Here is a 23,389-nt window from a genome sequence, read left to right on the forward strand (position 1 = left end):
CTTCAAGCCTGACTCCAGAGACTTGAGCACATAATCTAGGCTGACACGTCGGTGAAGTGCTGAGAGAGCTGCACTGTTGGAAATGCCACCTTTCGGATGAGACGTTAAACCAAGCCCCCGTCTGCCCCCTCAGCTGGATGTAAAAGATCCCGTGGCACTACTTCTACCCCCTTGTATTCTAGTCCTCTAGATATAAAGGCCAGCATTCCAATAGCCTTTTTGATTATTTTCTGTACCGGTTCATGACACACAAAAATTGTTTCCATAAATAAATTGATTTGAAAACACAGGAGAATCTGGGAATTGATTCTGGTCTGTTTCAAAGCTGTGCAAATCTAAACCCGTAAACTGTTAATTCCTCTGGAATAGAAAGTGGGAAGGACAAGGCCCAAGAACAGTTCAGCTGCCTGAGAGAGCCCTATTGATTTGACATTATCCAAGAGTTAAAAGCAGCAGAAAAAACTGAGTCAGAAAGCAGCAGTCACAAAGCGTGTAAATGTTAAAGACTTCAGCTCTTTCAGTGCCATTTCAAAGACACTTAGTGTGGGGGTTGAGAGGAAAAGGAGAAGCTGCATCCTTTGAAGGTGGTAAAACTTCAACTGCTATTGTTAGTTGCACCACTGTTTAATTTAGCACAATGTTACTGAAACACATCTCTGGTTAATGCATTTGCTTTTACAGCTGGTTGACTGAGTCAAGAGACTGAGGGAGTTGATGGATGCTAAAACTTTGATCATTTGCAGGGGAAGATTCCCTCATTTGTACTTTGTGTAGTGAAATTGTAAACCTTTTTATCCAGACTAGGTTTACCATTTCATTACACCCAATATACAGAGAAAACGTTCTCGCTTGCTAAAACTCAACTCTTGAATTTTCAATTTGTAATAAAGTAAAGGATGCTAGAGCAAACACTTGTATTTTCAGTTCTCTTCCCTTTTTAATACCCACTCATCTCTTGTTTTTAAATTAAATATTAAGGAAAAGCTCAGTTTAATCTCGCATGTCATTCTGTAGCAGGTTGTGGTATTCTGTAGTGAAAATACAGGCAAACGCCCCGTCTCCGTCCGCCGGGGGGGGGCGGTGGCTTAAAATCTCAGCCTAATAGTTTTCAGATGGGTTGTATAAATCGTTGCATCTCCAGTTTACTATAAACCTACAAACAAGGGATTTTTTTTTTTATATATAGTTAAATTTTTGGTTGGAATCAAAATAAGAATATGGCCGAGATTTTCCAGGGTGTCAGCGGGTGGGATTGGTGGCGGGTCAGGTGGGAAAGTTTATTTTTGACAGCAGGTCGGGAATCCGCCGCAACGCGCCTTTCCAAATGGCGGTCTGTCAGCGCTGAGCAGACCGCAGCGGCAGGCGACCCAATTAAACTTATTTTAATGTACTTAACTGACCCGTAACAGGCTTTTTTAACTTACTTCAACTTCATGGCCATGGGAACTACGCTGTTCAGGGACCACATCTGTCAATCTGAGGCGGGAGTTCAGTGGCCATTGCTCCAGCTGATTACTTGACCGCTTCAAATGTACAGTTAAAGCTCCCACTTGACATCATCACTTTCCTCAGCCACAAGCTGTTTCTCAGTCCATTTCCAGCGCAGATTCTGCAGGCTTTCCACTCTCCATCCACTCTTACCTCATTGGAAGAACTCTCTCACCATTGACTGAATGCTTCTGTCATCTCTACTTCATCTGCCATCTATTCCATCAACATATTATACTCGCCTTGGTGCTCAGACTCCCACCACGATCAGCCCCAATACCGCCAGCACCAGGCACACCAGCAGCACCAACAACAAAACCGACCACCTCCGCAATCACCTGATGCTGTACAGGACAGAGGGCATCAGCACCCGAGCACATTGCTGCCAGGTTGACCTCACCTTGGCCGGATTTACTTTGCTTGACGCTCTACACCCTGGCTGCCACATGATGCGCCAGGTTGGTGCCACCCCACACCAACACCATAAAGCATCCCATCAATGCCCAAGCCATTCCTTTCACATTCACCACCATTGCAGGGGGTACTGTTATGTCTCACCATTCACTGCAACTCACTAAGCCACTTCCAAAGGTGCACACAAATCTGTCCAAGAATGCAAAGTGCTGAAAATAAAGGTTTCAATGTTTGACACCACATTAACAGAAACTTTACACGAACATTCGATTAAAACACCTAAGTGGCTACTCTTGTGTGTTGTTAGTTGGTATGATTGCACTAGGATGAGTGTGAGGAGTGGCTCGTGAGATGGGGATGTGATAATGTAGATAGAGAGGGATGGGTGAAGGTCCAAGGTAAGTTGGTGTAAGTAAGGATGTGCAGGAGTGGGGTAGGGAAGGCAGAGTGATGTGGATGTGATGAGAGGCACAGGAGGATGAAGGTGAGTGTAGCTTTGTACTAAAGTTTCATGATCTAATCAGATCATTGAAAGGTTTGCACCACTGCACCCAGGTCCTCCTGACCACATCCCTGCTTGTGACCTCTTCTGCAATGTGCAACCAGGCTGTGTTTGTCTCCTGGGGAGATCTCTTCAGCCCATCAGAAGGGATGAGGACCTCCCTGCATGCTGTGACTCCCTCCATAAGCATATGGAGGGAGTCATGTGAGAACCTGGGTGCAGCCATGTGCCTCTGTGTAGTGATTGTCAGTGTTTGCAGCACCTTAATGCTGTAGAACACTGACAGCACAAACATCAAAAGTAAGGTAGCCGTGGTCCCTTTAAGGAAACCAGCTGATGATTTGTCATGAATGAGGTCACCAGACCCACTTTCTCTAATTGGACCGAGAAACGTGCTGGGCGGCCTTAACAAGCCCTATTGGCGTAAATTCATTTTAGGCAGTGGGATGGAGGCAGCAGCGTGGCTGCGACCCGACATCACCCGCACAGGACCCGCCGAGGTGAGCAAAATCCTGGCCTACATTTCTGTTGCTGACTCAGTAAACCGGACCTGATTTCATCAACTTAATAGCATATCTTACATTGGGTTAATTGTATAGGTACATTTTACTATGTTAAAGCTGCTATATAAATACAAGTTGTTGTTGTACTGCTCAAATGAATATGAACATAAGGATTTTTAGGAACAGGGAAAGGCCATTTGGATGAACTTGTCTGTTCCTTATTTATTAATCTTCAATCCTGCTAACTCCCTTCTCACCATAATTCTCAATGCTGTATCTCTCTGGAAATGTATTGAGTTGTGTCTTTAATCCATTTGTGCTATCCACTTTAATTCTCTCATCCTGGTAACTTACACCACGGGCTCGATTTTAATGAAGGAGGCGGGTTGACGGCGGGCCTGCTGCTCGACGTCTTCCGGACCCGCTCCTGGATGCCACTGCCCTGCAGATCAGATTTTAAGTTGATTGTCCTCATTAACGGCCGACGTGCGGGTCCCTCCAGGCAATTGCTTGCAGAGTGTCAGATTCTCGACTCTGATGATGCGTTGTTTCAATAAAGACTTAAAGGGGCCATGTCCCCTTTGCAGAAGCATTAGCTTTTTTCTGTTAGAAGTGCTGGCTGCTGCAGGAATGTTAGCGCCAAAAACTAAGGCTGCACCCGGGTTCAATGAGGGCTCCCTCCATGCTCTTGTGGAGGGAGTTAGAGGACTTCAGGAGGTCCTCTTCCCTGGAAACAGAAGGAGGAGGCCTCAGCAAAGCAAGGCAGCTTAGTTGCAAATTGCTGAGGAGGTGAGCTCGAGGTCTGTGTGCAGACGCACATGGGTTCAGTGTCGAAAAAAGTTAATGATCTGTTGAGATCACCTAAAGTGTGGCCTCTGTTCTGGGAAATGGAAGTTCAAGAGTGAGGGCTCAGGGCGAATTCCATTTAGTGTGTTGGTGGTGACTTTGAGCGGAAACCACCGTTTATTGGACAGATGTCAAACCCCAGGCATCAATGTTGGACTTGTATTCATCTCCATGTGCCAGCCACCTGTGATTGAAGCGTTGGCTTACTCGAATCTGGCATGGATGAGTGCATCCCTTGTGTGACAGCCAGCAATGTGGTCGCCTGCTGCTGGATTGTCCACATCCAACCCCGCAAGGCATCTCTCCTCGTCCTCTTCCTCCTCTTCAGAGGAGGCTGTGTGCTGAGCCACTTGTTCATGCGGCAGCACTATGCCGCGCTGCTGTGCGATGTTGTGCAGGGCACAGCAGACCACAACAATTCTGGACACCCTGGCTGGTGCATACTGCAAGGCTCCTCCAGATCTGTCGAGGCATCAGAAGCGCATTTTGAGCAAGTCGATGGTTTGCTCGATGATGCTTCTGGTGGATATGTGACTCACATTGTACCGCTCCTCAGCATCGTTTGATGGCCTCCTCATCAGTGTCATAAGCCACTTTTTCAGGAGATAGCCCTTGTCGCCTAGAAGCCATCTGGAAAGTTGAGTTGGCGGATGGAAGAGCTGAGGCACAGTAGACTTGTGCAGGATGAAGGAGTCATGGCAACTGCCAGGGTACTTTGCGCAAACATGCATGATGATCTTCCTGTGGTTACACACCAGCTGGACATTCAAGGAGTGGAATCCCTTACGGTTGACAAATATAGCTGGGTTGTGATGGGATGCCCTAATGGCCACATGTGTGCAGTCTATGATGCCCTGCACCATTGGCAAGCCTGCCATATTGGCAAAGCCAACTGCACGCGCGGTCACACTTGCTTCATCCGTGGAGAAGTGGATGTAATTGTGTGCCTCTGCAAAAAGGGCATTGGTGACATGCAGGTGTGTGCAGCCAACTGGGAGATGCCGCTGATGTCTGCTGCTGATCCCTGGAAGGAGCCAGAAGCAAAGAAGTTGAGTGCGGTGGTGACTTTGACAGCCACTGGTAAGGAGTGTCGACCCGCTCCTCTGGGCTCCAGGTGTTGGTGCAGCATTGTGCAGATATCAGCGACTACCTCTCTCGAAAGTCTCAGCCTCTTTTGGCACTGCTGCTCAGTCATGCTGAGGAAGCTGATCCTCTGCCTGTAAACCCTGTGTTGGGGGTATCTCCTGCGGCGAGGTGCAGCCCTGCACAGAGTCCCTCCACCCTGTGCATCATCAGGTGGGTGAGGAAGAGGTTGGTGCTCCTGGTGCTAGTGCTGCTGTTGTGGCTGGTTGTGATGCTGCCGCAGCTGCTCTTCCTCCGAATCTGACGACCAGGATGAGAGGATATAAATGGTTCCCATCCCCTTGCTATAGATTTCAGTTGAGGCAAGAAGCTTGCAAGCGCACACTCAAAATGGCCTGAAATTATTCCAATCAGCTCACACTGCAGATGGGTGTCAGCTTGAGCAAGATCAGTGGATATGCAAAATCTTATCCCAAACCTCCAACAACAAAGTTGCTGCTTTTGATTGTCAGCCATGTTACAGGAGCGCTTTTAAAGTGCTGCACCAATGACTACAAATCATGTCCTCGAGAAACTCGTCTCCTTGCAGCTGGCCTGTTTCTGACAAGATGGGAAACAGGAGCCAGAGGCACAAAAATGGGAAACTACTATCAAAATAGGATTGGTAAGGCAGTTAACAAGCTGTTAACTACCTGTCCCACCGGTTCCAGTCGGGTCAGTTTGGAAGTGGCTGACCCAACACTCATGAAAATCGGGTGGGGGTGGGATGGAGGCAGGTTAGCAGTCTGAAGCCAATTCTTCTGATTTTTCACTGCCAATCCACCTACTCCGGGCTATTAAAATTGAGCCCCACATGTCTTTTTAGTCTTGTGATATTTTTTTAAAGTTGCGCCTGATTTGACCTCTGGCTTGAGGGCTGAATGGTCTACTCCTGTTCCTATGTACTCTTAACTTCCTAATTATTACTTGTGCCCCTTGGTATTTAAACCCTTAATTAGAGCAAACAATTTGCTTGGACTAACTTTTTATCATATCCCCTCAAAATCTAAATTTAGCTAATTTCAAACTCTCTTTCTCCCAAACAACCGAGCTTCCTTTTCCTTGTAAGTTAATTAGTTGACTGCCCTCTCCAGAGCATTAATATCATTTCTTGATTAGGTGACCAGAATTGCTTGCACTATTCCAGATGGAGTCCAAACAGTAACAAAAAACCTCTTTATATTTGTGCTCCGCCCACCTGTTAATGGGTTTTTTCACTCTAACCAGGCCCTGGACTAACAGTTGCATAGAATGTCATTATAACTCCTAAATTTCTCTCCTGACTGCCAAGTTGAATGAATTACATTTAGCACTCCTCTTCTCTTTAGCTTCCATTGTAATTATTTTAAACACATCCTTATTGAACTATAATTGCCAAGTCACTTTATCGTTACATCTTCATCACTCGGGGCAACCAGGAATGGGCGATAATTGTGGCCTTACCAATGTCCCAAATAAAAAAAACCTTACTGGCCCAGATACCCAAGACCCATACTCTTCTGCATTTGATGCATTGTTCCTCGTTATTTACACTGCCTCCTATTTTGGCAACCTCTGCACAAAGATTTTTATTTGATAGTCTTGTCCAAGTCCAAATTAAAGGGAAAAAAAGCTAGCATTTATGTAGTGCCTTTCACTTTCTCGGGACCCAAAGGGCTTCACAGCCAATGAGTTACTTTAGAAGTGCCGCTATTGTTATGTAGGCAAATGCAGCAGCCAATTTCTGTACAGTCAGTAGATAAATGGATAATCAGATAGTCTGTTTTTGGTCATATTGGTTGAGAGGAATGTTCTCCAGAACACAAGGAGAACTCCCTACTTTTTTCAAATAGCGCCATGGGACCTCTTGTGTTCACCTGAGAATGGTAGACAGGGCCTTCGTTTATCATCTCATCTGAAAGTAATTCATTGATTATCCAAGCCATTCCACCCTGGGTGCCTTGGATATGAGGTATATTAAATAAATGTTATATTGTGGCTCCTGTAGTCTCAGCTGTCATTAGTTGCATGGGTGTGGCAGTTTATGCTGACTTTTTTTCATTTCCTGAAAAGGTATCATTTAATTAAGCATAGTGGCTCCATATTCAAAAATATCCAGTTTTGTCAAAGAAGTTTGATAAATCTCAGTGTAATATTGTTTGCTTCTGATTGTGCACTGTGAGAAGGTACAACAAGGTGGGGACTGGATGCCTCAGTCAAAATACTGTTCTTTCACCTCTAGGACCTAGATTCATGTTCAACTGATGGGATGAAAGTTTAATGAGTTTGGATCGTTTCTTGTGAAGACAAAACCACTTAAGAATTTTCAACTAAATTGTCGACCTCAATCTAAGCCTGCAAGGATGAGACATGTGGGAGATAGCAGTGTCTCACTGGTATGGGCTAAGGTTGATTTAGGGTGAATTCTGGCAGAATTTACCTTTTTTAATCTGCGTCAAACTTCTATACTGGCCTGGATATATGTGATGTAGGCACTGAGCCCAAAAAGGGGAAAGATGCTCAATTTCCAGCTCTGTCTATTATAAGCATAAACTCACTCTAAACAAAACTCCAGGACTGTTGTCTTTTAGAAAGATTGGTGCAAGATCATCAAGCTGTTTTTAACCAGAGAACCATGAGAATGAGATTTTACTATTGGTAAAATTTCTACCTTTTGTTTTGTTTTGTTTTATCTCTCTTGAAGAAAATTGTACTTGCAGTAGACGGTTGTACCAGAACAAACTTTTCCTAACATCCAAATGATCAATCCTCTTTTAATTGGATGTGTTTATTTTTACCCTTTTTATTCAAAGATACAAAAGGATTCAGTTGCTGATTTGATATCCTCGAGGAAAGAGGAATAATGTGGGTTTTTTTACTTTTTGAAAATGTTGCCCGTGATTATTTGCCTTCCTCAGAAGATGAAGTAAATGTGGGAGCACCCACATGGAAAAACTTCAAAATGTCTATTAAAAGTGGTGGGCTGCTGGGTTTTTTCCTCATTCTAATTCAGATTTAACTGGAATCCTTAAATGTCCTAACAAATCCAGTAAGTGGCAAACTAAATGGTCTTTTGATCAAATGAAAACCAGCAAATTGAGGAGGAAAACAAATTGATCTTGGACAAAAGTAAAATATTGTGGATGCTGGAAACCTGAAATAAAAAAAGAAAATGCTGGAAATACTCAGCAGGTCCGGCAGCATTTATGGAGAGAGAAACAGTTAATGTTCCAGGTCGATGACCTTTTATCAGAACTTGGATCTTGGAGTTCCTTCTGGCTTTTTTGTATTTTTATCGTGATTAACCTGTTTTTTACCAGCATGTCTTGCTTTGCTATGAGCAAATTCTGCACTGTTCAGGGCCACTTCAGATTAGAAATCGGGAATAAATTAGAGGATTTTTTTTTGCTATCATTGTAGTCAGTCAGATTGAGATTTTCTTCCCTTTTTTTCCAGTCATTGTGCCAACTCCTTTCTCACCAATTCTTTAGGTATCTCTAACTTGAGAACTCCCAGAATGCATTTTCTAAGGAAAGGCTTACCATACCTGTAGCTTATATGGTTGGGCAGCAATACGAGTGGCAGATTTCCAAACTCTTCAAAATTTTCAGCAATTATATTAGTTGAATTACATACCAAGTGTAGCATGAGCTTGTGTATGTAAACTTTCATCCTGCCGCTCGCAATAGATTGGATTTGTGGAAAGAAAATTCATATCCAAACAATGATTTTTGTGTTTGTGTTTTTTCATTTGTCTTTATTGTTTGATGGAAGGTTGCCTCTCTCTCTCTAACCTCTTTTGCTTGACATTTCAATTGGTTTAATTCTTATGACTGTGTTCTAAGCATGGTAGATACAATAGTCTTAAAGTGGCTTATAGAAACATAGAAGATAGGAGCAGGAGTAGGCCATTCGGCCCTTCGAGCCTGCTCCGCCATTCAATGAGATCATGGCTGATCATCCAAATTCAGTACCCTGTCCCTGCCTTTTCCCCATATCCCTTGATCCCTTTAGCCTCAAGAAATATATCCAACTCTTTCTTGAATATATTTAATGAACTAGCCTCCACCGCCCTCTGTGGCAGAGAATTCCACAGGTTCACCACTCTCTGGGTGAAGAAATTCCTCCTCATCTCAGTCCTAAATGGCTTACCCCTTATCCTTAGACTATGACCCCTGGTTCTGGACTCCCCGGCCATCAGAAACATCCTTCCTGCATCTAGTCTGTCCAGACCTGACAGAATTTTATAGGTTTCGATGAGATCCCCTCTCAATCTTCTAGACTCCAGTGAGTATAAGCCCAATCGACACAATCTCTCCTCATACGTCATTCCTGCCATCCCAGGTATCAGCCTGGTGAATCTTCGCTGCACTCCCTCCATGGCAAGAACTTCCTTCCTCAGGTAAGGTGACCAAAACTGCACACAATACTCAAGGTGCGGTCTCACCAAGGCCCTGTACAACTGTAGCAAGACATCCTTGTTCCTGTACTCGAACCCTCTTGCTACGAAGGCCAACATACCATTTGCCTTCTTAACCGCCTGCTGCACCTGCATGCTTACCTTCAGCGACTGGTGCACAAGGACACCCAGGTCTCTTTGCACTTCCCCTTCTCCCAATCTATTGCCATTCAAATAATAATCTGCCTTCCTGTTTTTGCCACCAAAGTGGATAACCTCACATTTATCCACATTATAGTGCATTTGCCATGTTTCTGCCCAATCACCCAACCTGTCCAAATCGTACTGGAGTTTCCCGACATCCTCCTTGCAGCTTACCCTCCCGCCCAGCTTTCTGTCGTCTGCAAATTTGGAGATATTACATCCAATTCCCTCGTCCAGATCATTAATATATATTGTGAACAGCTGGGGTCCTAGGACCGATCCTTGCGGTACCCCACTAGTCACTGCCTGCCACTCGGAAAACGACCCGTTTATTCCAACTCTTTGCCTTCTGTCCGCCAACCAGTTCTCTATCCAAGTCAATACCTTGCCCCCAATCCCATGTGCCTTAATTTTGCACGCTAATCTCTTATGTGGGACCTTATCGAAAGCCTTCTGAAAGTCCAAATACACCACATCCACTGGTTCTCCCCTATCTATTTTACCAGTTACATCCTCAAAAAATTCCAGTAGATTAGTCAAGCATGATTTACCTTTTGTAAATCCATGTTGACTTTGTCCAATCCTGTCACTGCTTTCCAAGTGCTCTGCTATTACATCTTTTATAATAGACTCTAGCATTTTCCCCACTACCGATGTCAGGCTTACATTCCCCGCTTTTTCTCTACCACCTTTTTTGAATAGTGGGGTAACATTAGCTACCCTCCAATCCATGGGTACCATTCCAGAGTCTATTGAGTTCTGGAAGATGACCAGTAATGCATCTACTATCTCTAGGGCCACTTCCTTAAGTACCCTGGGATGTAGACCATCAGGCCCTGGGGATTTATCGGCCTTCAGTCCCATCAATTTTCCTAACGCCATTTTCCTACAAATACTGATTTCTTTCAGTTCCTCTCTTTCATCAGACCCTATGTTCCCCGGCATCTCTGGGAAGTTATTTGTGTCCTCCTTTGTGAAGACAGAACCAAAGTATGTATTTAGTTGGTCTGCCATTTCCTTGTTTCCCATTATAAATTCCCCTGATTCTGACTGTAAGGGACCTACGCTTGACTTCACTAATCTTTTTCTCTTCACATATCTATAAAAGCTTTTACAGTCAGTTTTTATGTTCCCTGCTAGCTTACTCTCATTCTATTTTCCCTTTCTTAATTAATCCCTTTGTCCTCCTTTGTTGACTCCTAAACTGCTCCCAATCCTCAGGATTATTGCTTTTTCTAGCCAATTTATATGTCTTCTCCTTGGATCTTATGCTATCCCTAATTTCCCTTGTTAGCCACGGTTGAGTCACCTTTTTTGTTTTATTTTTATGCCAAACTGGGATGAACAAATTCTGTAGCTCATCCATTCGGTCTTTGAATGTTTGCCATTGCCTATCCACCGTCAACCCTTTGAGCGCCATTCCCCACTCAATCCTACCCAACTCGCTCCTCAGACCATCGTAGTTTCCTTTATTTAAATTGAGGACCCTTGTCTCTGAGTCAGCTACTTCATTCTCCATCTTAATGAAGAATTCGATCATATTATGATCGCTCCGACCCAAGGGGCCTCGTACAACAAGATTGCTAATTAATCCTTTCTCGTTACATAATACCCAGTCTAAGATGGCCTGATCTCTGGTTGGTTCCTCGACATATTGGTCCAGGAAACCATCCCGTAAACACTCCAGGAATTCCTCCTCCACAGTATTGTTACTAATTTGGTTGGCCCAATCTATATGTAGATTAAAGTCACCCATGATGACTGCTGTGCCCTTATTGCACGCTTCTTTAATTTCCCTTTTAATGCCATCCCCAACCTCCGCCTTACTGTTTGGAGGTCTATATACCACTCCCACTAATGTTTTTTTCCCCTTAGTATTTCTCAATTCTACCCATACAAATTCCACATCATCAGAGCTAATATCCTTCATTACAATTGTATTAATCCCTTCTTTAACCAGTAATGCTACCCTACCTCCCTTTCCTTTTTGCCTATCACTCCTGAATATCGAATACCCCTGGATGTTGAGTTCCCAGTCTTGGCCATCCTTGAGCCACGTTTCTGTAATCCCAACCAAATCGTATTCATTTACCTCTATTTGCGCAGCCAATTCATCCACCTTATTACAAATGCTCCTCGCATTAAGACACAAAGCCTTCAGGCTTGTTTTTTTAACGCTCTTAGACTTATTAGAATTATTATTTACTGTGGCCACGTTTGATTTAAACCGTTGATTTCTCTGACTGCCACTTTTGTTTTTCTCCTTCCTATCTTTTGCTTTTATCCCTGTTTCCCTTTCCTCTGTCTCCCTGCTCAGGTTCCCAACCCCCTGCCATTTTAGTTTAAACCCCCCCGAACAGTGCTAGCAAACCTCCCCGCAAGGATATTTGTCCCGCTCTGGTTCAGGTGCAACCCATCCGACTTGTACAAGTTCCACCTTTCCCAGAAGCAGGCCCAGTGATCCAGGAAACTAAAGCCCTCCCTCCTGCACCAACTCTTTAGTCACGCATTCATCTGCTCTATCCTCCTATTCCTATACTCACTAGCACGTGGCACCGGGAGTAATCCAGAGATTACAACCTTTGAGGTCCTGCTCTTTAATCTGCTACCTAGCTCCCTAAATTCTTGTTGCAGGACCTCATCCCTCTTCCTACCTATGTCGTTGGTCCCAATGTGAACCACGACCTCTGCCTGTTCACCCTCCCCTTTCAGAATGCCCTGCAGCCGTTCAGTGACATCCTTGACCCTGGCACCAGGGAGGCAACAAACCATCCTGGAGTCACGTCTACGGCCACAGAACCGTCTATCCGTTCCCCTTACGATAGAATCCCCTACCACTATTGCTCTCCCACTCTTTTTCCTCCCTTCCTGAGCAGCAGCAACACCCCCGGCGCCAGGAAGTTGGCTGCTGCTGCCTTCCCCTGGTGAGTCATCCCCCTCGACAGTATCCAAATTGGTATACCTGTTTGAAAGGGGGATGGCCACAGGGGTCTTCTGCACGACCTGCCTGCTTCTACTGCTCCGCCTGGTGGTCACCCATTTCCCTTCTGCCTGTGCAGCCCCACCCTGCGGCGTGACCAACTCATCAAACGTGTAATCCACGACCCTCTCAGCATCATGAATGCTCCACAACCCATCCATCCGCAGCTCCAGCGCCTCAATACGGCCCGTTAGTAGCTGCAGCTGGATGCATTTCTGGCACACGTGGTCATCAGGGACACCGGCAGCGTCCCTGAATTCCCACATAGAGCAAGAGGAGCACAACACGGGGCTGGGCTCTCCTGGCATGACTTACCCCTTTAATTAATTCAATACCACCAGTTAAAGATATACTCTAGGGTGCTTATTTACCAACTGTCCCCACTACACCACAGAGACCCAAGAAAATATAAACCACAGAATTTAAGCTTGTAATAAAAGAAATACTCACCAACCAATCACTTACCTGCTTTCTGGTGACGTCACACTTGGATTACTTTTTACCTCTCTCCCGGAACCTGGATTGGTCGGGCCTCTGGTGATCCCTCGCAGGTCCGCTGCCTCTCCGGTCTCGGGGCTCTGGGCCTCGCTGCCTCGGGCTGCTGTTTAAGTACCTCTGCCGCCTCTGGTGATCCCTCGCAGGTCCGCTGCCTCTCCGGTCTCGGCGCTCTGGGCCTCGCTGCCTCGGGCTGCTGTTTAAGTACCTCTGCCGCCTCTGGTGATCCCTCGCAGGTCCGCTGCCTCTCCGGTCTCGGCGCTCTGGGCCTCGCTGCCTCGGGCTGCTGTTTAAGTACCTCTGCCGCCTCTGGTGATCCCTCGCAGGTCCGCTGCCTCTCCGGTCTCGGCGCTCTGGGCCTCGCTGCCTCGGGCTGCTGTTTTAAGTACCTCTGGTGATCCCTCGCTTGAGTTATTACCTCACTCTCAATGTCAAGTAAATACACCAGGACAATTTCTGATCTGAATCAGTATGGCGCATGGATTTTCTTGTGTATTCCTTGGGGTTCAGTCCTGTTTAACTGAGGAAGCTCCCTCTACCCTCATTGGAGGCCACCACTGCTTCTTTTCCAGTGTTGCTGTTGCTACCTTTCCGAAGGCTGTGATCTGGTACAACTCTCTTAATTTTAAGTCATTTTTGCATGCTACTTTTCCCATTTGATTTTCTTCCTTGATGTTCTATGGACAGAAGCAGTGAGTCTCTGGCATTTCACCCAGCACTTTGCCTTGGGACATCTTACCAGGTCTTGGTGTTGCCATGTACTGTGAATGTTCATGGTCTATTTTACTATGAGGAACATTACAGCCAAGCCTGATCTTGACCATACACAAAATGTATGCTAAAAGTGCCATTCACAGTGGTCAGGAACAGAAACCCTGGCCCATATATTTTTTTTGGCTTCTCCTTTCTAGCCTCAAGACGCTGAGACTCCTGTTCTGGCTGAGAAATAGTAACTGTGTGCTGACCTGAGATCAAACATTTGACCTTTTTGATCTATGCAAGTCAGTGGCACACTAGGCAGTGCAATTTTCAATTTAAGAAAATTGGCACTATTGAGTCCCAGTAGGGATATAGATCACTTGAAATCTCTCCATGTACCATGTTTTCTGTGCATTAGGGAATTAGTTTATAACCAAAAGATACTGTTGTTGCCAGTTTTCTCCCCTGGAGCATTGGCTCCAGTGGGTGAAAGTTCCATGGCATCCAAGCTTTTTTCATTTTTGCGCCTTACAGCCTCACTCATTCCTTCCTGGCCTAACATCTACATGTAGTGTCTAACAGATTCAAGAGTGGGAATCCTAGTGGATTTTTCCTTCCCTGGTTGTAGCGGCCCTGTTGCATCTCGGCTGAAATCGGCTAACTCATTACAGCCTAAGACCTGAGCCTGACCTGTATGGCTCAGTTGCACACTACATTTTGTCAGCTAGGCCGTCTGAGGAGCCCAAGGCATCATTTTAACCTGAAACCCATGAAAGAAAATTGACTCCATTGTCTACGCTCCAGCCTTCCTCATTTGTGGTGGAGTCCAACAGATCTGCATCTTGACTGAAGTTGAAGGCTTGAATTGTTGGGATTGTTTCAGTTCCTCTCAAACATCCCATAACCTGTTGAATTGGCATGACCGCTGCTATTTTGGTGTAAAGGTAGAGAAACTGATTAATTCAAATCACCATTTACTGAGTCAACATTGTTTTACTCTGGATTAGTCTGCATAATCACACTTGTACTAATAAAGAAATGGTTGGGGCCATGAACAAATAAAGACTTGCATTTTTTATTCGTTCATGGGATGTGGGCATCGCTGGCAAGGCCAGCATTTATTGCCCATCTCTAATTGCCCTCGAAGGTGGGGGCGAGCCGCCACCTTGAACCACTGCTGTCCGTGTGGTGAAGGTACACCCATAGTGCTGTTAGGGAGGAAGTTCCAGGATTTTGACCCAGTGATGATGAAGGAACGGCGATGTACTTCCAAGTCAGAATGGTGTGACTTGGAGGTGTTGGTGTTTCCATGCGCCTCCTGCCCTTGTCCTTCTGGGTGGTAGAGGTCGCAGGTTTGGGAGGTGCTGCTGAAGAAGCCTTGGCGAGTTGCTGCAGTGCATCTTGTAGATGGTACATACTGCAGCCACGGTACACCGGTGGTGGTGGGAGTGAATGTTTAAGGTGGTGAATGGGGTGCCAATCAAGCAGGCTGCTTTGTCTTGGATGGTGTCGAGCTTCTTGTGTTGTTGGAGCTGCACTCATCCAGGCAAGTGGAGAGTATTCCATCACACACCTGACTTGTGCCTTGTAAATGGTGGAAAGGCTTTAGGGAGTCAGGAAGTGAGACAATCGTCACAGAATACCCAGCCTCTGACCTCCTCTTGTTGCCATCGTATTTATGTGGCTGGTCCAGTTAAGTTTCTGATCAATGGTGGCCCCCCCCCGGATGTTGATGGTGAGGGATTCAGCGATGGTAATGCCGTTGAATGTTAAGGGGTGGTGGTTAGACGCTCGCTTGTTGGAGATAGTCATTGCCTGGCACTTGTGGGGTGTGAATGTTACCTGCCACTTATAAGCCCAAGCCTGAATGTCGTCCAGGACTTGCTGCATGCGGGCATAGTCTGTTTCATTATCTGAGGAGTTGCGAATGGAACTAAACACTGTGCAGTCATCAGCGAACATCCCCACTTCTGACCTTATGTTGGAGGGAAGGTCATTGATGAAGCAGCTGAGGATGGTTGGGCCTAGGACGCTGCCCTGACAAACTCCTGCAGCGATGCCCTGGGGCTGTGATGATTGACCTCCAACCACCCCAACCATCTTACTTTATATAGCGTCTTTCACAACCTCAGGACATCCCAAAGCACTTTACAGCCAATGAAGTAATTTTGGAGTGTAGTCACTGTTGTAATTCGGCAGCCAATTTACACACAGCAAGGTCCCACAAACAGCAATGTGATAATGACCAGCTAATCTGTTTTTGTTATGTTGATTCAGGGATAAATAATGAAGGTCTACAATTAAAAGGGGCAAAACACCAGTCTATACTCTGCTTTTAAATTTTCTTTCCTAGGAAGCCATGGAAAGCCCAGTTTCACATCGTATTTTTGTGACTCGTATTCTTAAGGACTTTGAGAGTGATACCTTCATACCGGAAATGGATTTAAATAAGTTTAAACTCCTTCCTAAGTAAGTCATTCGGTTGCAAAGCTCTGGTACGAAAACCTCTCTGAAATGGTGCAAAGATTTGCTTAAGAACTTCTCTTAGTGCAGCTGTCTACCTGCAGAGAATTAATATAGTCTCCTGGCACACACTAACCAATAGCAAAATACTGCGGATGCTGGAAATCTGAAATAACAGAAAATGCTGGAAACACTCAGCAGGTCAGGCAGCATCGAGGAGAGAGAAACAGAGTTAACGTTTCACGTCGAGGACCCTTCATCAGAACTTCACACAGTTCTGACGAAGGGTCCTCGACACAAAATGTTCACTCTCTTTCTTTCTCCTCTATGCTGCTTGACCTGCTGAGTGTTTCCAACATTTTCTGCTGTTATTATACAATAACCAAATCTAGATTCAAACTGACCAATAACTGATTACAGCTATAAATGTGCAATGAACGGTTTGAAGTTCGTTTGAAAGTAGTTGGAGAAATTCCAATGGAGCTGAACAAGCCTTTCTGCATTTTGTGGCTCCCAATCTGTAGAATTCTGTGCTCGCTAACAAGAGTGGAATTTGCCTATTCAGTACCGGGGGAAATGCTACAGTACTGTTCTCTTTTGTGTGCATAAATAACATGCTCTGTTTATTGTCTGGGGACTTTGGTTCGGAGTATAGGAGGCTGTAGGGAAGGGAGGGCGGGAGATTGGGGTTTGGGAGATGGGTGGGGATTGGGGTTCGTACAGGGTGGGGGGAGGAGATGGAGACTGGACAGTCAGTATTGCTGTTTTAACTCAGCAGTTTTGGTAAAGTTCTAATAACTCTTATGAATCAGCCTGAGTTGTCTTGTGCTTTTACACAGGTTCCCTGATGTTCCTACTGAAGTTCAGGAAGACAATGGGATCCAGTATAAGTTTGAGGTATATGAAAGGATCACCCATGCATAGCTGAAGGAAATTCCACATAGCCACACTGGAGGATTTAGATAGTGTTTCTGAAATGCCTAAAGTTCAAATTACATTTGATTGTCCTTTACAAATGTAATGTGTTTAAAAATAAATAAAATTACTGTAAGAATCTTAAACAATAAAAACATTACGTTGAAGACCAAAGAACACAGTGACTGAAGACCATCACCAAATCCACCATGGGGGGGGGGGGTCACCATTGACCAGAAACTTAACTGGACTAGCCACAAATACTGTGGCAACAAGAGCAGGTCAGAGGTTGGGTATTCTGCGGCAGCTGTCTCACCTCCTGAGGTAAGGCACCCGCTTTTCCACCATCTACAAGGCACAAGTCAGGAGTGTGACTGAATATTCTCCACGTGCCTGGATGTGTGCAGCTCCAACAATATTGAAGAAGCTTGACCAAACCTGCAACTTATACAACCAGAAGAAGGCCACCAGGATCATGGGAACACCACCACCTCCAGGTTCCTCTCCAAGTCACACACCATCCCAATTTGGACATATATCGCCGTTACTTCATCGTCATTGAGTCAAAATCCTGGAACTCCCTCCCTAACAGCACTGTGGGCGTACCTGTACCACATGGACTGCAGTGGTTCAAGAAGGCAGCTCACCACCTTCGTAAGGGAAAATGGGGATGGGTAATAAATGCTGGCCTTGCCAGGGATACCCATATACTGCAAACATTCTGCCAGTGCAATTTACACTTCATCTAGAACCATCCTTTTGTTTCTTAACATGTCCCATTACCATCTCATTTTGCCTTGAATATCTTTTAATGTCTCTTAACCTCTCCTGCCTTCTATCCTATCACAGACCTTCCATTTTGTTCTTTCATTCCCCCCCCCCCTTTCCCAGCCCCGACACTTGCTTAAAAATTTGTTCCATTTCCTGCTTTTTTCCAGTTCTGAGAAAAGGTCTCGACCTGAAACGTTAACTCTGTTTCTCTCTTCACAGATGCTGCTGAGTATCTCCAGCATTTTCCATTTTTATTTCAGATTTCCAGCATCTGCAGTATTTTCTTTTTGATTTATTTTAAAAAATGTACCTTGCAATGGAAATATTTTTAAACTATATTTACAGAAACATTTTTCTGCTAATCCGTGGTAGATTCTGATTAAAAAGAGGTAAATTCACTGATCTTTCCCATCGAGCTGGGAACTGCGGGTGGTTGGGGATAAGAGTTCCCTTCAAGTACAACTCACAGCCACTAGTGCGGGATTGGTGAAGTTATCCTATAATGTAATTACAGCTTAAAAGGCTCAAAGAACACTTAAATCATCTGACCCTAAGGTACTTTAACAGCAATTGGATATGACGATGTCTTTGTTACTGTAAACTCTGAATTTTGTAAAGTATCCCTTATTGCTATTTTTTGGTGTTTCATTCATCATCTCGGGCCATTATTTGAAGACTTGCATTAGCGTGAAATGTGGGAAACTCAAAAGTATTATTCTATTAAACCTCGGGCACTTACGAAAGAGCTGACATTTACATTTAGGTGTTTCACGTTCTTATTTGAAATGCCAAAATTAAAATGCTCCTGCTTTCTCCCCTGTTGAAAGAATTAAATATTCAACACTTGAGGCAGCAGTGTGTGGTACATTTTTTAACATTTTATTATTTGAACATTAATTTGGTTTAGTCTTGTGAGGAACGTAGGAGCATTCACGCTGATTACTGGCAGCAGCAAAATGTTTATTGTTTAAAATGCAAGTATAGTTCATCTCCATTTCTGTGTTTTATGTATTCAAATAAAGAAATATGCAAATAATGAGTAAAAATAGATTGAGACAAAGTCAACACAATATGATCTTGGTGTTCATTATTAGTTGTGCCGCTGTGTCAGTGCAGTTTAATCAATTGAGAACTAGAAAAAGTTGCTGCGATGTATATAGATGGGGCCTTTCGTGACCACAGGACACCCCAAAGCATTTTACAGCCAATGAAGTAATTTTGAAGCCAATTTGCACACAGCAAGGTCCCACAAACAGCAATGAGATAATGGGGGGAAATTTTAACCCACCCCCATACCCTTGTTAAATGGCCAAAAATTCAAGGTGTGTCGGGAAGCTGGCTCCAACCCGCTGACTTCCGAGTTTTACCCAAGGCGGCACAAGTTAAGTAGGTTTTACTGCGGTTTGCCAAGCCTTGGGAAATCCAGCAGCTCCAGCAAGGTGAGGACAGGTGCAGGGAGCACTCCTTGTGGGCCAGAAGGAGCAGGAGTGCTTCCTCCCAGCCTCCCAAGCTAATCCAGTATCAGACCCCACCTCAGGCTCGTGGATCCTATCTACCTGGCCTTGCGGCCTCCTGCTGAGTGCTCACCGCCCAAGTGGAAACCAAGCCTATCAATCAGGCTGACTACCAGGCAGGGAATCTGTGACAAAAGACTCACGAGTTAAATTTCCACAGTATGTGGTAAGACATGGATTTCCAGGTTTCCCATGCGCTACCAGACCCACACGCCACGCCCTCCGCCTTGCTCCAGTGTGTTGGTAAGTAAAAATTCCCCCCAATGACTCATCTGTTTTAGTGATGTTGATTGAGGGATAAATATTGGCCAGGACGTGGAGAACTCCCCTGCTCTTTGAGATAGTGCCGTGGGATCTTTTACGAACACATCAGAGGGCAGATGGGGACTTCATTTAACTTTTCATCTGGAGAAATGGCGACTCCAACAGTGCGGCACTCCCTCACTACTGCACTGAAGTGTCAGCCTAGATTATGGCCACAAGATTCAACCCCATAGTGCTGGTAGGTTTGGCTTTTTTTTTTTAATGTCCACCTTGCTAAGTCCACTTCTGGCTGCAGCATGACAGGGAGATGGAGCAGAGGCAGCAAAGAAGACAAGCTGCTCACAGAGGAAGGCGGGCTCTCAGCAGAAGGTCTTACCGACCTGGGCTCCTCAGGCAGTGTGTGCGGCAGTTCTGTTTCACCAAGGAGGTGGTTACAGAACTCTGCTGCTTCTTAGAACCAAACCTGCAGCCGCAACAGGATGGCACTGCTAGTGGCCCTTAAGGTGACCGTGGCCCTGAATTGTTTCGCCAGCAGACTATTCCAGTCTGGAACAGGTAACATAGCAAACATCTCGCGGTTCGCTGTCCCATCACAGAGACTACACTAGGTGAGGAGACTTTGTTGCCTTCTCTCTAAACAGAAACAGGCGGAGCGTGCACATGGCTTTGCCAGGATATCAGGCTTCCCCATGCTGCAGGGAGCCATTGACTGCACACAGGTGGCTTTGCGGGCGCCTCAGCTCAATGGTGAGATGTTCCGTAACTAAAGGGTTCCACTCGTTCAAATCACAGTTGGTGTGTGACCACGCCCAGCTCATCATGCTGGGGAATGCCCGCTATCCTGGCAGCAGTCATGATGTGTTCATCCTGTGCCAGTCTGCTGTGTCAGCAATCTTTCAGTCACATCAAACCCGAGGGTGGCTGCTTGGCGACAAGGGCTATCCGCTCTACACCTGGCTGATGACTACCTTCCACAACCCCACCACTCGTGGCCAGCACTCATAATCAGAGCCATGTTGCCACGAGGAACCTCATCAAGCAGCCCATTGGGTGCCGAAGCAACAATTCTGCTGCCTTGAACACTCGGGAGGAGCCCTCCAGTACTTGCCGGAACGGGTGTGCCAATTCATGGAGGTCTGCATCCTCCACAACTTGGCCATCATAAGGGCGCAGCCCTTGCCACCACGTGTTCCGCAACCACCTCAGGAGGAAGGGAGGAGGCAGCCTGCACATCCATGTTCTGGACGGGCTGTCCGTGAGCGCATCATCAGACTCCGGTTCCCCTGAATGAAACCCCAGATCCCCATTGCTCAACACTTCCCCACCTTACCATGGCTCAGTGGTACCACCCTCACCCGAGTCAGAAGGTTGAGTGTTCAAGTCCCACTCCAGGGACTTGAGCACAAAATCTAGGCTGACACTCCAGTGCAGTGCTGAGGGAGTGCTGCACTGTCAGAGGTGCCATCTTTCAGATGAGACATTAAACTGAGGCCCCGTCTGCTCCCTCAGGTGTACGTAAAAGATCCCATGGCACTATTTCGAAGAAGAGCAGGGGAGATATCCCTGGTGTCCTGGTCAATATTTATCCCTCAATCAACATCACTAAAACAGATTATCTGGTCATTCTCACATTGCTGTTTGTGGGAGCTTGCTGTGCACCAATTAGCTGTCACGTTTCCTACATTACAACAGTGACTACACTTCAAAAAGTACTTCATTGGCTGTAAAGCGCTTTGGGGCATCCAGTGGTCGTAAAAGGCGCTATATAAATGCAAGTCTTTTTCTTTCTTACCATCCCTCTGTTACGGAACATCACAGCATCCTCTTGGCCACAATGCTGAAATGAAAGCCACCACACAACAAACATTCCAAACCACATTTATAAATCATTCAATCCAATACTACATAACAAAGTAAACTAATCATCCTTGTGCATTCCCTTAGTACCTGTTCTGTGTGCCTTGCCTGTCCTAGTGCTCCTACGAAGTGCTACCCCAGTGGCTGCAGCATGGCTGGTGGAAGGCTACTTTTGAAGATGCATTCACTGACCTTGACCACTTGTGTGATGTCATTGAACTTCTTTCAGCACTGGATCCAGGTCCTCGGGACAAGACTACTGGCAGTGACCGCTCCGGCTAACTGCTGCCACTACCTTCTGACTGTGTATCTGGAGGATCTCGTGGCCCCTTGCGGGTAGAGTACCTGTTTCCTCCTTTCTACCCCCTGCACTAAGGCCTCTGGTGCTGCGTCGGAGAACCTTGGTGCCCTTTCTCTGCCCTGTTGAGCCATTACTGAGTCGCAGTTGCCTTGACAAGCACTTCCAGCAGCTGCTGGATGCAGAATGCACCTCACCTTTAAGAGGTGCAGACTGCCTTTAAAAGTGGAGGCTAGCTTTAAATAGATCTAGCCTCACACGAACTTTGGCCCCCTACTGAGCACTCACCACTCAGCAGCGCACTCAGCGCTGGACTGCATGCCTTAATCATGGTAATTAGCAGGCCTTCCCTAACCCAGCTAATTCAGTACAGATAGGCATCAAAACTCTTTTTTTTCTGATCTATGGCTCATGGTGATGTTATCTCTAAGCCATTGGGTGTGGTGAATAGCAGAGGAGAGTTGAGCGTAGTTGCTTTTGACATTACAACAGCATTCAACTGTGTCTGGCACCAAGGAATCCTAGAGAAACAGAGTTCCTCAGGGAAGCATTTTCAGCTGCTTCATCAGTCACCTTCCTTCCATTTTAAGGTCAGAAGTGGGGCTGACTACTGATGATTCTACCCTTTTCAGCTCCATTCACAACTCCTCAAACCTTTGCACGCCCATACTACCTAATTAATCTGGGGTCAAATCTACACACATGCAATTGTGAAAAGGTATCTTTGCAATAGGTAATATAAAAATAGTTGACAAAATGATAAGAGACATAACACAAGAGTAAATGACATTGAACCATTATAAAGGTCTTGAACCAGCAATGTTATTTCAGTATATCAGCCGTTTGACAACTCAGAAACTAGCTCTTCGTGCTGTAGCATTAAAGGAGCATAAACCTGAATTACTGATATGTACTTCTGGCACTCAACTTTGCCTGCTGAGAGAGCAAATTCATAAAATTATCCCTTATTTCTATGAGGGCTTTTTTTCAGTTTACTTCTTTTCCTTATCTAATCCAGTCCAGTTTCACCTGAATAGTTTTATGCTATTTTAATCACTCATTCTCTTCCGAACATACAACATCTTGCATTTATATAATGACTTTAATTTAGAAAAGAGATCCCACAATGCTTCACAGAAGCAGGATCAGACAAAAATGGATGCCAAATCAAAGAAGGAGATATTAAGAGGGGTGATCAAAAGCTTGGTTTTAAGGAGAGTCTTAGAGAGGGAAAAGACAGAAGGGTTTAGGGAGGGAATTTCAGAGACTGGGTCCAAGGCGGCTGTAGGCAAGGGGTGAAAGGAGGGGGGATGACCAAGAGGCCAGAGCCTGAAAACCAGGACTTTGGGGGCAGTTAAAAAGATAGGGAGGGATGAGGCCATGAATATGCAATTGTCGATTATTGTTTCTCAGTCTGTAATATCTAACAGATGTGGTTGTCATTTTTAAATTAATATTAAGTATATAATACTTCTCAAATAGAGTTAAAGATTTAGCCCTTGTCCACAACTATCAAATAAACAATAAAAGAAAAGCGAAATACTGCAGTTGCTGGAAATCTGAAATAGAAACAAAATGCTGGAAATACTCAGCAGGTCAGGCAGCATCTATGGAGAATGATATAGAGTTAACGCTTCAGGTTAATGACCTTACATCAGGACTGTTTTTTTCCCCTT

General features: G+C 45.3%; 1 protein-coding gene across 3 annotated transcripts in view; it reads left to right on the forward strand.

Moving 5' to 3' along the window:
- dhfr (dihydrofolate reductase) overlaps positions 1–18,850 on the forward strand; it is a 53,616-nt gene extending 34,766 nt beyond the window's left edge. For all 3 annotated transcript variants that reach the window (XM_085989577.1, XM_085989582.1, XM_085989570.1), the window contains exons 5-6: positions 15,985–16,100; positions 16,934–18,850. In XM_085989577.1, coding sequence (XP_085845703.1) covers positions 15,985–16,100; positions 16,934–17,018 — 201 coding nt within the window. In that variant the 3' untranslated portion in view covers positions 17,019–18,850. The remainder of the gene's footprint in view (positions 1–15,984; positions 16,101–16,933) is intronic.
- Positions 18,851–23,389: the final 4,539 nt, after the last annotated feature.

This window comes from Somniosus microcephalus, chromosome 1 (assembly GCF_052327205.1).
Source record: "Somniosus microcephalus isolate GS21.2 chromosome 1, FLI_Smic_1.0, whole genome shotgun sequence".
Taxonomy (NCBI): Eukaryota; Metazoa; Chordata; class Chondrichthyes; order Squaliformes; family Somniosidae; genus Somniosus; species Somniosus microcephalus.